The sequence below is a fragment of the Corvus hawaiiensis genome, chromosome 3 (genome assembly GCF_020740725.1).
Source record: "Corvus hawaiiensis isolate bCorHaw1 chromosome 3, bCorHaw1.pri.cur, whole genome shotgun sequence".
Classification (NCBI taxonomy): Eukaryota; Metazoa; Chordata; class Aves; order Passeriformes; family Corvidae; genus Corvus; species Corvus hawaiiensis.
Window position 1 is genome coordinate 59,105,656 of NC_063215.1, and position 16,950 is coordinate 59,122,605.

The 16,950-nt window shown below is 41.1% G+C and overlaps 1 protein-coding gene across 1 annotated transcript; it reads right to left on the reverse strand.

The window, feature by feature from the left end:
• Positions 1-6,957: 6,957 nt before the first annotated feature.
• Positions 6,958-9,991, reverse strand: MAS1 (MAS1 proto-oncogene, G protein-coupled receptor). Its single transcript, XM_048299374.1, has 2 exons — positions 9,860-9,991; positions 6,958-8,119 (listed from the first exon to the last, which is right to left on the reverse strand). The coding sequence occupies exon 2, from the start codon at positions 8,080-8,082 to the stop codon at positions 7,093-7,095; it is 990 nt and encodes a 329-aa protein (XP_048155331.1). The 5' UTR covers positions 8,083-8,119; positions 9,860-9,991; the 3' UTR covers positions 6,958-7,092.
• Positions 9,992-16,950: the final 6,959 nt, after the last annotated feature.

The window sequence follows — 16,950 nt, forward strand, 5'->3', positions numbered from 1 at the left end:
TCAACCTACATTTTTTTTCTTCATAGTCCTCTCAAGGGAAAAGAACTGAACAAGAAATTTCTTGTATAATGCGCTATTTGTGGAGAACTAAAATATGTGGTATACTTTATTCAGGTGGTTCTTCTATCACCTTGCTGGAATTTATTGATGTATTCTGATTATATATTCTGTCCATGCATATATATTTGTTTTTATAGCCTCCTTCATAAATATGTTTAGGCCAGTATTAAACTTCTTCTAGACATGCATTTTATTTCCATTGCATTTGTCTGTAAAATATTTTAAGATATCTGAAGTAGGAGAAAGAAGGTTACATATTAACTTACTTAGAAGAAAAGTAACAATCGTTTTTTTCATAATAGATACCACATTGCCCTGGATGTTTTATATTCACAAGTTGCTGAAGGAGATAGGGTAGAGAAAAATAAGTATCAGTGTATACATGAAGGCCCAGGTAAGCCATTACAGTATTGAATAAATGGTTCAATTAGAGATTCACATTAGATCATAAAAACAGGTTGCACACGTGGATCACAGGACCAGAAGGAGATCTCCATACTGCACAGTTTTGGATCTGTAATATTGCCATCTGAATCAGTGCAGTAATCCAGATTTTCCTTGCCTTTTTTCAGTCAGAGCCAGAGTAAAATGAACAGAACATGTATAAATATGATAGTGAATGTGCTAAGAAACATGCATCAGATAGACATGGAATGACAACTGTCTTGAAGAGTTTTCTGGCATTTTTTCATGTATTGATGTGACATTTAAAGATATGATAGCTGTTATTATAATGGGGAAGGAAATCTTACAGTTCACCCTTACTGAAGTGAATAAACACCATGGTGGAAAAATTGCTAGTAATAAATATTGATATTATCAGACAGTTATTGCCTTAGCAGCTGAAATAAAGTAATATTAGGAAATACCATGTATGTTCTTATCCAAAATAGGATAGACGGTTTGCCCCACACAAGAGAGAAAATAGTATTCTCTGTATATTATTTGTCTTAACTTCTACCTTCTCAATGTTTAATGTGTACTCAAGCCTCAGAGCCTGCTCTCTGAAACAGGTGTTGGAGCTTTCTCATGAGCTAGCAGTAATTTGTCTTTGAAGCACTCAATAAAACTACTTGGAGGGATTTTCTGTGTCTTTTCTTTCTTGCTGCTCCACACAAAGCGATAATGAGGAGACTGATGCTGTTTGATGATGGGCAGTGATGCTGAAAGCTTGTTCAGTCCTTTTGGCAGCATTTTGTTAGTACTACAGGAGGGACATGATGTCATGAGCATGGCCAAGAGAAGAACATGATGGCTGGAGTGACTCTGAATAGACAGGGTAGGAGGCATCAAATCTCTGCAAAATTTTACAGGCCTCATGTGAATTATGAAACTGAAGGGGAGTGGAGTACACAGTAGGAAACTCAGATGGATAGAAAGCTGAGAGATGCATGGCATATATTTCACTCTGTCTGCCCAAGGAGTTAAAGTAGCTGTGCTGTAGGCTTGAAGTCTTCTGCCACAGGGAATAAACAAGGGAGAACCCACAGGATGGCACATGCAGTGGCTGAATGATGCTTTGGGAGGTGGCATCAAATCTGGACAGAGAAAAGTACAGAGAAAAGTGTCTCCACACTGAATGCTGCTAAGAAACAGAGGCCAGTGTTGTACTGAAATGCTATATATGCTAACAGATAAATGAACCAAAAGAGAGGTGATAATATAGAGAATATAGTTAGTAAGCAGAGCTATATTTACAGAGGACTTCAGCCAGGCCAAGGTTAGCAATAGAGATGCTGTTTACTGTTCAGACACTGGTCTGACAGGCTCAGCCTGTCCCTTGGCTAAGGGCAGGTCCATTCCAGGCCAAGCCCAGGGAAAGAAAAATAATCAAAATTAGCCAAAACAAAAAGTACTGGTTGTATATATTTATTTTCACAAAATAAGTACATTTTGCTGAAGTATGTAACTGTGGTATCATCATTGAGCTTAGCATATGCGTTCATCTGAAATACTTCACTTGTAACAGAGAACTTTTTTCCTATAAATAATATAAAAAAGTTGTATCTGAAACATGTCACCCTTTGAGTTAAAAAATAAATCCAGATAGACCAAAGACAACATAAAATGTAAAACACCCTCCCCTAATGCATTTAAGCAAATGGGGTTTTTGTTCTAAGATAGAACAGTGACACCAAAGTGTTCACTCCCTCTCCTGCACTTAGCTGTTAAAAGTTTTACATCTCTTTGTAGACTATACCTAAAAATACTGATTCTATAAATATATTTTAATTTATTTGTTACCTCAAAAGTCTGTTAACTTTTATCATTAAAATTGCTGTTTATTTGCTATAATGTCCAATTTTCAAGACTCATATGTTTTATAAAGCAAATTCTTAACAGAAGAAATAAATAGTTAGAAGTTACTCCAATTCTAGAGATACTTTTTGCCCAGCTCTGAGAGCAAAAATTAGTTGCTTTGTGCTGCATCTTGCTTAGTGGTGTTAGAATGATGGAATCCAAGTAAGAATTTCGTTCTCCTGTTCCTGAAGACAATCATTCATGGTAACCATGAAATACTACTGTGAAAGTGTTGAGGACGTAAAAAAACCCATGTGGCTTCCATGGAGGTCAGACATTTTTGTTGAAGAGAAATCCATTGAAAGTTACCAAGTATAAAGACTTCTACACCAAAGTCTTTCTGAGCTCATAACTGTTGAAGGCTTGGAGAGGATGAGAAAGAAGCGTGATACATGGTTGCTCTGTTCCTTCTCCTCTGTAGGCATCCGCTTCTGAACACTGCTGGAGACAGGATTTGGGGCCAGATGGATACAGTGACAGCCACTCCCTCCCCTTTCCTACCCTTTGTATTTCTGAAACAACTGAAGCAAGGACTCTAGAAATACTTAACTAAACCAGCAGCAGGTCCAGTCTTGTGTATTTAATGAGGCAAGAGTCCAGTTTGGAGAAAAAAATAGGTTGCAATCATATAATTAAAAATGGAATGGTTATATGCAAGGGAGAAGTATTAGAGTCATGCAGGCTATCTCAGTACCTCTTCTTTGAATTCAAAGTTTTGCACCTACAATACTTTCGTTTGAATGTGGATCCTGGTGCTTCATCTTTCAGGCTTGTGTGAGTCAACTGGAAAAGAAAACAATTCCATGTGGACATCACACAAGTGCCTGGGCAACCAAATAGAAAGCAAACTGGCTTTCCTCTTGGATGGGTAGCTAGAAACCATGTGTAGTGGATTTTGATGAATTATTTCTGCATGGGGTTGGGAAGAGAAGCAGCAGGTACACAAATGGCAGGCAGCATATTATGGTGTGAGCTACAAACAAGCTCACACTGATTTTCTGCTTTCCCTTGACCTCGTACCGTCTGAGAGTATCTTCTGCTGGCCAGTATCATCACTGCAATGTCTGCTCGTAAAACCCAGTGTGTGGATCATGCTCTCCCTGAGACTGGCACAGTGGGAGGGCTTGAGAAGGAGTCTTTCTGAGGTGCATAAGGAGCCAGACAATCTGTCTAGGGTTTTTTGGAGGACCCTGCAAATGAACTGTCCCTCTTACCTATACTCACCCCATGAAATGACCTGAGGCATTTTACCAGGGAATGCTGTGGACTCATGGATTCTTCTCACACTAGGAAAGGGAAGTTTGTTGTGTACAGGGAACAGTACAACTGAGAAGCATTTCAGCTTCCTTTAGAGGATTTCCCATGTTATACTCCAGGCTAGAATTTAACTGGGCAATATCTTCTTCCTCACCTCTCTGCCCTTGTTGTCACAAGGATCGTTCAGAAAGTCTGTGAGTTATAGAGGAAAGCTGCTGCATAAACTCGTTGCATCATTTTGGGCCTGAAACTGCACAGCAGCCTGCCCCACATCATCCTCTCCACCCAGTCAGTAGCTACAAGAGCAAAAACTCTTCTGTGCCTAGGGGAGTGACTTCCCTCCCTGTATTTCTAGTCATATTTTTACATCCTACAACATTCATTAGTATCAAGTTGATCAGAAGCCTGGTAAAAGAGCTTTAACAAAGTAAGCTCTATACTGGGCATTACTTTCCTGAATAATTCCTTGTCCTGACTGCACAGCAAAATTAAGTCCTTATTACCCCAGACATTACAAGAGGTAACCAAGAGATAATTGCTGTTCTGAAGTGTCTGTAGTGCAAATGTGAAAGTACAACACTGGAAGCAAAATATTATAACCCTCATTTTATAGGCAGGAAAGAGTGGCACAGAAAAATTAGATGCTAATACTGCATTAAAAGAGAACCCACATCTCTAAGCTCCATGGCTAGTACTTGACCCACTAGATGATCTTTCCTGTTCTACGCCACTACAGAGTGCTTACACCATCTGATCTGCACAATGGTATTTCAATATCTCCCACAGTTGCCAATAATTTTTAAAAATGCAAGCTGGTGGAGAATCACATCCTTGTTGTGCAACAAATTGTCACATTTTCCCTGTCTTTTTTTTTTTTAATCATGGAATCCTGTGCTTATTCGTTTCCCTTGTAATGCAGCCTGTATGCACAGAGAACAGTCACCAGGTGCTATGATAAAGAAGAAAGAACATCCCTAAGTTATTTTTGTCTATTGACTGGGAAACACTAATAATTTTTCAACTGTTAGATGTTCATTCTCATTTGTCCTTCTGGATGTTCATCTCATGCTGAGTGTTAATCTTCTTTGCTCTGTGAACTGATCTATGGACAGTTGTCCAAAATCTGAAACATTTGGAGGCATGGCAAGGTGGAAAGGGGCAAGAAGCTAAAAGTCCTAGAGCACCTATTCAGCTCACAAGCACCCAGATTGCCCTGCTGCATATTATTGCTTCTTCAGATCTACTGCCCTGGCTGCATGCATAGTGATCCTTAACCCAAGCCTGTCATAATAATCTGGATATGTTTAAGCACTGTAAATCATATGCCTTGCCTCACCTGAATCACTCTGAGAGAACTGGGTTACATGTGGGGTTACAGCAGAAGCATGTTTTGAAGATACTTCCTGCAAAGTTGCCCCTCTCTCTGGTTCTCCGTGTAGTTATTGTAAAGGGTCTGGAGGTAAGGGTAGGGAATGGCTTTAAAGGAAACTCTGGGGTTTTTTTGGTGGGGGCTAGATCTACTCTACTATTGAAGTTTATGGCATTTATCAGTGTTGACAAATTTCCCCACAGTCCCCCAGCCCCCAGCAGCTGCATGCACACACATGACACATGTATGTGGACATCACACTCACGCTTTCCCTCTGGCCCTCCCTCACAAGGTGTCCATAGACCTGCTTGCCCTATCCTGCCCTCCCCATCAGCAATGGGGCACTGCTCAGCTGATGTGTCATTCCAGCAGCACAGTAGATCTCTGCGCTGAGAGAGAAGCAGACTCCACTCATCTACCACCCGAACCAGTAGAGGTGACAAGCCTGGGACTAGAGTTTCAAAGGCAAAAACTGGAACGAGTGGAGGGGCTGTCATAGATAAAGGTTTTGATGGAGTGAGGGAGTCAGGAAGACATAAGGGTAACCTCTTCTTTCTCCCAAGTCTTTTCTACAAGATGCATTGTAACACTTCAATGTAAGGAGAAAGGGGCACATGCGTAAAAAGAATATTTATCCTTCTGAGATCTCTGCTCTACATGAATTCCCATCCAGTCCTCTGTCTAAACCTACAATCTTCCTTATTCCAGGACTGGCAGTCTTTCAACAAAGGAGGGGTGGGTTGTATTTTTCTTTCCCCAGTTAGCTATTAAGTGTTCCAATGGAAACTTGGCGGGAAGCTGAAGATGCTGCTTTTGCTTGTGAGGGGAGGTCTCAGTTCCTGCTGAATTAGGAGCTCCATGGGGGCCAGAAGCAAATGTCTGTCCCTTTGCAAGTGCCACAGTGCTCTGACTGCCGAGATCTCCCATGCTGAGTGTGATAAAGCTGATCTGGCCCCATCCTTTCTTTGCTGTTGTCCTCTGCAGATTGGCTATAGTTGGGCAAGTGGCCCTGGGAATTAAACTGCACAAAGTACCAGGCGCAGTACCCTGGCATACAACAGAGGGAGGCAGGCAGCTGGAACAGTGTGGCTGGTGTGTAGCTCCAGTCATTCATTGTGTGAGGCACCTTTCTTTTTTCTGTTTTTCCAAAACTGGTTGTTATAAAACAGAGAGGTCACACAGGGAATGTATTCTCCAGAGAAGAGATAAATATTAAGTGGCTGGGACAGCAAATGTTGGGACTGACTTTCTCATAGACTCCTTGAATATCTAAACCTACAGGAATGCTGACATTTTGGGGATAAGCCAGCCCCACCCTTCATAATTAGGGCAAAAGCCCTCTGTGAGTTGACACCACCCCTGTGTTGCCAGATACTCCTATGTGTCAAGTACTGAATTATCCAAGGACCCAGAGACGAGTTGATGTCAGTGGAAATTATGCAACATATACTTTGAAAACAAACTCTGAAGTAGCCCCTTAATGACAGATGAATTAGGCCATTTAATATATACTTAAATGTCTTGCTAGATCAAAGTTAGGCCCTATGTGCTTGGCTATGCGTGGGGACTTACTCTCATACGTGGATTTCTTCCTCTGTTTCCCCCAGGGACCAGCTCTTTTGGGCACTTAAACAAGCTGGAAACAGTTGAAACTGAATCCCAGTATGTAACGTGAATCCTGCGTTTAATGGGTTTGACTTTTAAAAATGCGAATGCACACAGGCCCTGATGACTTCAATAGCATTTATGGGTGCTCGGTGCTTTTATAAATGTCACACTATTTATAAAATATTTCTGTGTTCTTTTTTTATATTCTCTGTTGGCCTAGCTCTTTTCCACTGTGGTATCTTTGATTGGCATAGTCACATCAGGATGTAGCATGTGTTTGAATAATTAAGAAAATACAAATAAAAATAAAAAAAAACCCCCAAATAAAAGTTATCTTTATTCTAGTCCATATTTTTCCACTGCTCACCCACCAAAGATAACAATACCATTTCACCACTGCTTTTTACATTCTGTGGAAGAAAAATACTTTAGTTTTGCAGTGGTTTATTAAATGTTTTTAGTCCAATTATTTGCCCCTAGAGTTTCCCCCCTAAGCTTTAGAAAATTGTTTCGGCTATATCCAAACTCATGCCAACTTCCTGGCTTCTTGGCCGCAACCCATCAGTGAGTGCTCTGCTAAGGACCACTTTGAGGCTCTCCTTGAACCTCTTCTTCTTGCTGCTTCCTACAAAGAAGTAAACCAGGGGGTTGATGCTACTGTTAACAGTGGAGAGAACAATGGTGACGTGGTTCTGCTGACTGAGCAAAGATGACCAGTGGTGGTAATTCAGAAGATACAACAGCCTCATAGGCATGGCAAAGATGAGGAAAACAATGACTGTGGCCACAATGATGATGTAGAGCTTTGACGAATGAGGTCTCAGGGAGTTACGGTGAATCCTGATAACCAGGATCAGGCTGGATAGAATCATTAGAGGAATGAAGATCATGAAAGTCAGGATCCATGTGAAGATGAGCAGTGCTTGGCAATGGTTGCCATCGTTGAATTGTTCCTTGGTTGAATCATCTTTGCATGTTAAATATTCAGCTACTGTCATGAAAAAAGACAGAGTCCACAGAATTGCACACACAATTGCCGATTGGTGCTGTGACCGGTGGCATCGGTACCAGATGGGGTAAACAATAGACAGACACCTCTCAATACTGATGGCTGTCAGGAGATAGAGACCAGTATTATAGCCAAGAAGGAAGACAATTGATAGTGTGGTGGTTACATAATAGTAAAAACCATATGCAAATCCAAAACCAGCGATGTACTCAATTGACAGAATAAATGTACAAAGCAGTAAGGAGATATCAGCAATGGACAAGTGTGTGATGTACGCAGTGAATGGGTTTCTTTTGATCTGGAAGCAGAGGCACCAGAGGACAATTCCATTTTCACAAAAACCCAGGAAGGAGATGATCATAATTACCCAAAGTGGGGTCAATATCTCCCAGACCCTTTCCTGTGTAGAAATGTTTCTGTGCATTGAGATGTTCTCTGTGCCTTCGCTGGGATGAAACGTTATGTTTGACTCATCCATGGGGAAAGCTCAAGTTTGGATAGCACAGCTCTTCCTTCTGCAAATATGTATAAAAATATACTGTGAGCATTGTGTGCTCCTCCCCTCCCCCTTTTTCCTTCTGTTTTGTGGACCCTCAATTTCTGGTCATACATGAAGGCGTTTGCAAAAGGAACACCAGCTTTGATATACTGATGCTAGCTAAAACCCATTGGGAGCTACTCTTGGCAATGTTAAAGATCACTAAGTCCATCATGCTAGCAGAAATCCTGAGCCACCTTCTCTAAGGGGCTCAGCCTGTGAGTGCTACACCACAGCTAAAGAGATGCTCTTAAAGAGCTCTTGGACAATCATTGCAGTTTCATGATGTAGTCATGACAAATGGCATTGGTGGTTTTTGTTAGAGCCCTGGATTGTTCCCAGACAGGACTCTTCAGTTCCTATTGAAGCTAATGGCATTAATTTTAAGTTAAACATATGCATTTCAAGTGAATTTGTCTCATAGGTTTTTTGGTTTAAAAAAAAAAAATGATACCAACATCAGTTTTCCAGAAAGGGATTTAATTACGTAAGTAAAAATAATATGTAGTTTCTCAGCATTGTATTCCCTCCAAGTACAGAGGTGGAGGGAAGGCAAAATGCCACTGTTTTGAGGAAACAATTTCTTACCTGCTTTAGGTGTCATTTATCACAGCATAACATAATTTAACCATGTTTACACATAGCACGATGGTAGGTATCTTGCAAACATTACAAATCTAACCCATCACAGGGAGATGTTGTTCATCACATCATGTTCATCTTCATCATCATCATCATCATCAGAAGCTGTTTAGGTTCCCTGTCATTGTTTTAATGGTTTTAACTGTTGTTTTGCTGAGTTATGGGGTAAATTCTCCTTTTGTATGTCTCCTTTTATCTCATAACAGACAGTTAGTAGCATTGGCTTCAGCTGATTTTCATACAAATATTTCATACCCCATTCCCTGTTAACTTCCCAGCTGCCCTGTGATGATACACAGTCACATTCAGGACACTTTTGGATTTACTGATGTTTGTAGGAACTAATTGTTGACAATAAGCTTACCTAGCTGACTTGGTTCATCCATATAACCTACCTTGTTCATTAACATGCCATAATGAGAATTTACCCATACCCTCAAGTAGTTAAGAACATCGAATGCAAGGTAAAGAAGTTTTACTGGGGCAACTTTTGCAATGATTATTTGAAGAGAGCCATTCACCCCAGTCACGGTTGTTCTCTCATAAGCCTTGCATTTCCTGGTTTCAAAACAGCTCCTTAAGACAGGAAATCACAGTCTTAAGAATGAGCATTCTGTAAACAACCTGGGAAGCCTCAGGGTTTGCTGGCATTTAAACCTGTGCAAAAATGTTAATGATGATGCCACCTGTATGCTGACCATGCCACCACCTGAGACAGTTGAAGGCAACAAACAACATAGCTGGAGATGTGGTAGAGAATTGAGAGTGAGTGCAACAAGTGAATGCAGTGACCAGAATGAGCGGCGAGCCTCCCAAGCAGTGTTCTGCAAAAACTGCAGAGGGAAGGTGCGCAAACAGTGTGCTGCTGGAAGCATAGTAAAGTTTCACAGAAAAAAGGAGAGGAGAAACTACTTCAAGAGTTAAAACAAATAGGAAAGGAAAAGGAGAATGAAAATACTCAAGTGTGAAAAAAAAAGACTTGGAGTATGAAAATACTCAAGCAAGTTTGTATCACCGTAGAAAAGGAGTTTTCTCTCTGGAGAGTAAAACAAGGAGGAAAAAGTTCTCGACTTACTAAGGTCATTCCCACATGACAGCATTCAGAGATGAGGATGGAAAGAATCCTCTCCTTCCAGATACATCCATAGTTTGTTCAGATTTCCTTGAAGCTGTTGAAGAACTTCCTTGAAGAAGCTGAAGGTTACCTTCTCCAACCATGTGCGTTTGGTAAAAGGGGGAGCGAATAGTGACTCTGACCATGACTCAAAAAGAAGTGTGCAGTCCTCCCATTGCTCCAAAAGTCTGAGGCATGCCAAATAAAGGGTTCCAGGCTCATCATCTGAGGCTGAGCTTCAAATGGCATCACTCAGTAACTGGCAACTCATCTAGCTGAAAGCCTGGGATTTAACTCTTGTGGGAACTGAATGGCAGTATATGGAAAGTTGTCCTGAGCTGCTACAATACCAAGAGACCTAGTTTAAACAAACAAACATGAAGGGAGTAGAAAATCTATTTGGGGATGTTAAGATCCAAAGAAAAAATCTCAATTTAGAACTGTGCCACCACATGCCATCTAAAAAAATAAAAGTTGATTTGCAAATTTGTTTTATATATCTTTATATGAGAAAACAAGAAAGTGAGAAGGACAGAGGGAGAATGAAAAAGAAGGAAAGAAATAGAAAAAAGATAGGAGATGGAAAAAAGAAAGAGAAGGGAAGAAAAATAAAGAAAAAAGGAAAGAAAGAAAGAAACCACAGAGCAAAGAAAATAGCCCATCATTGTGTTAGTCTCATACATCCATTCCTCTAGGTAAAATCTGTATCTTGAGATTAATCTACAAAAAAACAAAAACCCAAACCCAGAAATCTTTTCATGAGATTTAAACAGTCTCCCCCGAAAAGTTCAAACAAGACCAAGAACTTGAAAAGTCCCCTGAGGATGCCCCCTGCTTTTGCCCCAAGTATTAGGTTGTTTTTATATTCAGATATTAGCAGAACAAACATTCTTAGCCAAATAAGGAGAGAGTTTGCTTGGTCTTCTCCTTTAAATGTTTCACTAAAACTACCAAATCCCCAAACGGGAAGAGCAACTAACTAATGTGAGAAATAAATGACCCCAAAGGGAGGGTCAGAATAAAGTTAGGAAAGAAACAGAGTGAAATAAAACAACTTCTAAATGTTTTTTTGTTGTCTTAAGTTGTAATCTACCTTACGTTCAACACCAATGGGACCAAAAATTTCAAGCTACTTCTGAAAAAGGAAAAAACCTGTTCCTTTCCCCAAAAAGGAAATATGCATACAAGTAATGAGAAGAATCATTGTAGGAATCTGTTAATATGTCAGGATTGACCAGGAACTTGTATTTGCAGCCCACTGCAATCCAAAATCAGGGATGCCCTGGCTTCCCTGTCCCCAAGAGGCAGTTGTTTTGTGAGACCTCCCTCATGCACACAGCACCTCCTTCATGACTGATCCCTGTAGCACCATCACTCACCATCTACACGGCCAGGGCACCAGAGTGAAACCTGGTCTTGAGGGGAATAGGTCACAAATACACCTTGTCCTTGGTGGTTTTGGGAGTAAGAGGAAGGTTGAACAGTGGTGTTTATATCAGATGCTGCCAAGAGTTGGAGCAGCTACTTCTGAATCAGTTTAACTATTCAGATATGAGCAAGGGGGCTACAATAGCAAAACGTGGAACTTGAATAGACCTTGGGACTAGAAATTAGTACTAACAGTAAAGACATGATGGGCAATATGGAAACTCTTTTAATTTTGATCTAAATGGAATATACAGCAAGATGTCACATGAATGATAATTTATCCTGAAACTTTGACACTAACTTGGTGGGACAGAGCAGCTTTGCAGTACAGGTAAACTGAAAGGAATAACACCTGCAAATATCCTGTATGTAGGAAGCTAGTAGCGTTACCTTTTATCATTTTTCTTTGAGTCTTTGAATAATTTCATGTTCTTCTATCTCCAATTCCTGGAAGCAGAAGGCAACCTGTAAAGAACTTGCAATTCATTCATTAAACACCACCCAACAACCTAGGATTTGTAAACCAGATTAGAGGGGTTTATGTGGCTGGTACAGGTGCCAGGATATAAAAAAGCTTCTGTGTACCCAGGAGTCAGATCTCCCACTATATACTTACATGAGCCATAACAAAAACCCCTCAGGGATGAGCTTTGGTAGCACTTTCAGGAAGTGCAATTTTTCCTGATGGTCACTCAGTCATCACCACTTTCCAGCTGTAATTCATTCCTTGATTACTCAGCTCTAACAAAGGTTTGGAGTTGGGCTTAAGTTTCAGAGTGTGGATTGGACATCTGCGTGCAAACCACTAACAGAGAGCTAAAGGGCACACTGAAAAACGGGTTGTAAGAGGGGCAAAGACTAAACAGGAGGCTTTAGAGTACTGTGGAGAGCAAAGAGAGTACTATGGGGACACACTGAGAACAAGCTGGAGAGGGACTTCTTACAAGGGCATGTAGCGATAGGACAAAGGGAAATGGCTTTGAACTGAAAGAGAGTAGGTTTAGATCAGATACTAGGAAAAAATTCTTTATTGTGGGGGTGGTGAGGCAGTGGAATGAGTTTCCCAGAGACGCTGTGGATGCACCATGCCTGGAAGTGTACCAGGCCAAGTTGGTTGGGGCTCTGAGAAATCTTATCTAGTGGAAGGTGTCCCTGCCCATGGCAGGGAGGTTGGAACTGGATGATCTTTAAGGTCCCTTCCAACACAAACCATTCTATGACTCTACAAAATGTATGGATCCTAAGGGTCTTAAGACCCCTTAAGTCTCACAGAGAGTGGAAGAGCCATGATGACTTACGGATACTATCCCTCAGTAGGTGATATGAGTGTCATTAAAGTAGGAGTTAGGCATGGGGTAAACTTAAGAGTTAAGGTTACCCTAACCCAAAACCCACCACAGAACTTGTTGGACATCTTTTACCCTACTCATACCAGCCATGATCGCAGCATATGTCAGTTCCCGGAAGGGTGGTAACTGATGGATTGTGTTTTATAGGCAACAGGCGTGAGAGCTGAATTTATTGTTGGCTTCTGCAAAGCAAGGTGAAAATACATGTCACCAGCAAGTTTTGAAACCAACAGGGCTCATCTGTTCATAGCTAAAAGTAAGGTTATGGTAGGAGTTAAAATTCTAGAAGACATCAGACAGAGACGACTAAGTCCAGAATTGGTGTAAGGCTAAAGACTCCTTGGTGGCTGCTCAGTTGTGAGGCCAGTTGTAAAATCCTATTAATGGCAATCATGGGATTGTGTTTTCATGAGAACAGTATGGAATAGCAGGCTCTAAATCAAGGATTACTGCTTAATCCTGCAATCCTACTGAGAAATTTTGACAACTAAAGTTGGTAGAGGTGAATTAATTGTATTATTTTGTGGGTGGTTAAGACCCACCACATTTTGCTGATGAAACTGGATTTAGGGCCTGAAAGCCAAGTGTACTATGGGAAACAGGGAAGAACTTTACCTGAGGAAAGAATAAGGCAGGCAGTGAGAGATGGGGCAGTTTATAGTTGGTGTTGGGACAATACAGACCCCTAAAATAGTTTGGTATGCTGTTTTCAGATTAATTTTCTGTTCTTTGTCAGAGATGTTTTTGAATGATTCATGGATTTTTGGTTCTGCTCTGAAAATGCTGATGAGAGAAGCGTAATTAATAGCGGACAGAAAGGTAAGGGCAGGTGAGCCCCAAGCTGGTGTGCAGATCTCTGGAAGCAAGGCAAGGAGTCTAGTCCATTACTCTGGTGGTGTTGCCCAGGCTGGTGGAAGGTTAGAGGACTTGTTTACGTGTTAACTTCATGGACTGACTGTCGCGTGAGCAGGGGAAGATTTGGAGATGTTCCTGCTCTGACTTGAGCCGCACCTTCTTTTTTCTGACCTGCACGGCTCTGGGTGGCAAGCCAGAGCTCAGCACTCTGGGGTGATGCCAGCAGCAGCCAGAGCAGAGCTCCAGCTCGGACGCCCCGAGGCGAGGCGTGTGCTGCTCACCCGCGTGTCTGCCGGGCTGCAGGGGGTCACAGCTGGCTCCACTCCCCACAGCCAGAGGGGGAATCGGCCAGTTTGGCTACAGAAGCTGTACAGACATATTCACACAATACCAGCTGGCCGTGTTTGCCCACCTGGGCTCAGCACACGTGGTGTTCTGGATCTGAGCTCATACCTCTGTGTCGTGTCACAGCTGGTGAGGAAGCAGCCAGAGTAAATTGCAGGGAGTTTCCCAAATCAGAGTGAGTATCAGCAAGCAAGGAGCTCTTAGTGTTGCTGTGAGCTTGGGAAAACTAATATAAAATAACAAGGTTTCCTAATGCCCATTTTTATCCCCTGTATCCAGGAGCTTTCAGGCTCCTCAGCTGTCTGCAGACCTACCATCAGTCACAACATGCATAGCAGGTGGTTGTTCTTACCTTGAAGACAGTGGGGTCTGTCCCCAGTGGAAATCTACCCTTGCTAAAATCATTCTGAGTCTTATTTCCTTCTCAGTCGGCTCACTGATGGCAGAAATGCTTGCACCAAGCCCAGCATCATCACGCATCAAAAGAGAAAATACACTGCACCTGTCTGCTGGCAGCCCCAACAGCAGCCAGGTGTTAGGGCCACCACTGCTATGTAGTGTAAGACAATACAGGAAACAGTCTTTTCTTTCTACATTTTCTTTTCGTGTATGTAAAACAATACGGGAAACCACTGGGGAGACAATAGGGTAAGAATGGCAGTAATAACTTGGCATATATGATTAGAATAGGCGGTTTAAACCACTCTAGCTTTAGTTGTGCAAAGCAGAAGTTACACATTAGAAAATGTGACTGAGGCAGGATAGAGATGAGTCAGAGTTCCCCATGATAAAATGTTGGAAGAAAAGCTCTGAATGGCAATTATCCAGTAATGCATACAGAGTAAGACATTTTTTATTACTGATAGTTACTGAAAGAAGGGTCTGACCATGCTGCTCTCTCTCTCAACCTGCACTGTTTCTGATGTTCCCATCAACAGTTATCCAAATCCTTCTTGAAACAGAGTTGCTTGTCAGACTAAGTTATGTCTGTCAAGTGCCTGCCCTAGTCAGAAAGATTGCCCTGAAATAATCTTTACTCTTGATTGTACTAATCTGTCTTCTTTCTTTTACCCCTGTTTACTTTTATTCTGTATCACATATTCATCATTTGCATGCATTTCCAACCTATCACAGAAATTAGCCATTATTCTTTATTTGCCCTCTGAACTGCAGGAATAGGTGGTTAAGTAAGATGCTTGATGCACGTTACTGTGAAACCTGAATCTCTTTGGTTGGGCTTACTGAACACTCAGGATTTTTCACCTGAAGTCTGGTGGTTCACCTGTCTCCCTGTCCTCTGCACAAGAGAAACAGCTACACTGCTGAGGATTCCTTGCAGTGGAATAATTTTTCAATTATTATTATTTAAATTATTTAAAAGGCTGATAATTGCTGTACAGAGGCACCAGTAGCTAAAAAAAAAATAGATATAGATGACACGGGAATTGTTAACAGCCCTTTTTGGACACTCTTTGGACTCAGCCAGGACAGGTGTGTGACTCCTTAGGGCAACATCTTTACAAGCCATCTAATGACATGCTGAAAATGTAAGTACTGTGTATGATTGTAGTTAGATAATAAGCAGTAAACAACAAGAGCTTTATAATGACATGTCTGAATGAGGTGTGTATTACTGTGTGACGCCAGGGTTTAAAGAAGGAATTTCCATCAGAGCAGTAAAAGTGGTCTAAAGGTCATGAATTAATTCAGTATTTTAAAAATCAAAATTTCAGTGTGTGTATCACATTGTGGTTCTGCAGGGAAACTGTAGCCCAGTTTTCTCATGTCTCATTTCTCCTTTTTGAACTGAACCTCTCACAGTGCACCATGGAATATGACTTGGTATTACAATCCTCTTTTCTCTTGGCGTCCAGCTGGGAGCATGACTGATAGAGATGAACCAGAGCACAGTGCATCAAAACATCATTGCAGAAGGGAAGTATTTCCTCCTGCTTTAGGATTTTTCCCAAATGCAGAATTTTTAAAATGAAGACTCTTAAGTAGCTAAACTGTTTCCTTTGAGAAAAGTTCTTCTATTATTTTTAATTGCTTCTAATACCCATCTCTTTCCAAAGACAAAACATAGACTCAGAGATAATTTTTATCTTTCAAGGTGTCCCAGCTTGAACACAAGTGCAAAACAAGCTCATGCAGTAGGTTTACTGCATGAAGTCAGAAGGTCACTGAGTGAAACCACTGAACTGTCTCTTCTATCAAACATTTATATATGGAGTGGATCTAGAGTCCTAAAATGTAAAAAAGGCCATGATATTTTCTGAAAAAGGAAATTGTTAAAGTGTAGCAAGAGTACAGAACAATGACTCTGAGGGTAGAAATCATGAGGCCTGAGTTTACTCTGTTTCAGACTGCCTCAACATCATCAAAATTCCTCCTCTGCAAAATGGGAGTAGCATGGGAGCACTGGGAGGCCAACTTCAAATCTGTGAGACACTTATCTAATATAGTAATATAAATACTAAAAATACAAGGAATTTACCTACTACTTCAACCTCACAAACACAATAAGAAATTAGTTTGATTATATTACAGTAAAAACAAGGGGTCTTGGCTTTTTATTTATATATTTCCACCTTTTTCAACTTTCTCCTTTATACCTTCGACAGAAATGGGACAAGATGTTAAACTGTGGTAGTCATCACATGGAAATCCGTGTCATTTAACCAGGTAAATAATTCAGGCCCTGCACGTGAACAAAGGCTGCTTTTGAGGACTCCAGGTTCAGGATTTTTAGCTCCTACAGTGATGTAGTGGTGCATCTTGCCAAAGTTCCAGCATAAACATCTATAGTGGCTGTGTCATCAGTTTACTCTCAGAAGCAGTACTGATTTGTTCTCTTCTATTCACAGTTTGATTTGGTAACAAAGTATTTGCCTTGCAGAGTTGAGGTAACACTAAATAGGTTGTGTAGTGGACAACAACCAACCAAATTGCATCTGGAGATAAAGAACCTGAAGTTCTGCATTTTTTAGGAATTCCACTTCTTCCTGCATCAAAACTTGTTTCCTTCTTCCTCTGAGTTGGAGGTGGTAAAGACATCACTTCTTTTTCCCTCCC

Coding starts and splice junctions, on each gene's coding strand:
- MAS1 (XM_048299374.1), bottom strand. CDS start 8,082: ATGGATGAGTCAAACATAACGTTTCATCCCAGCGAAGGCACAGAGAAC.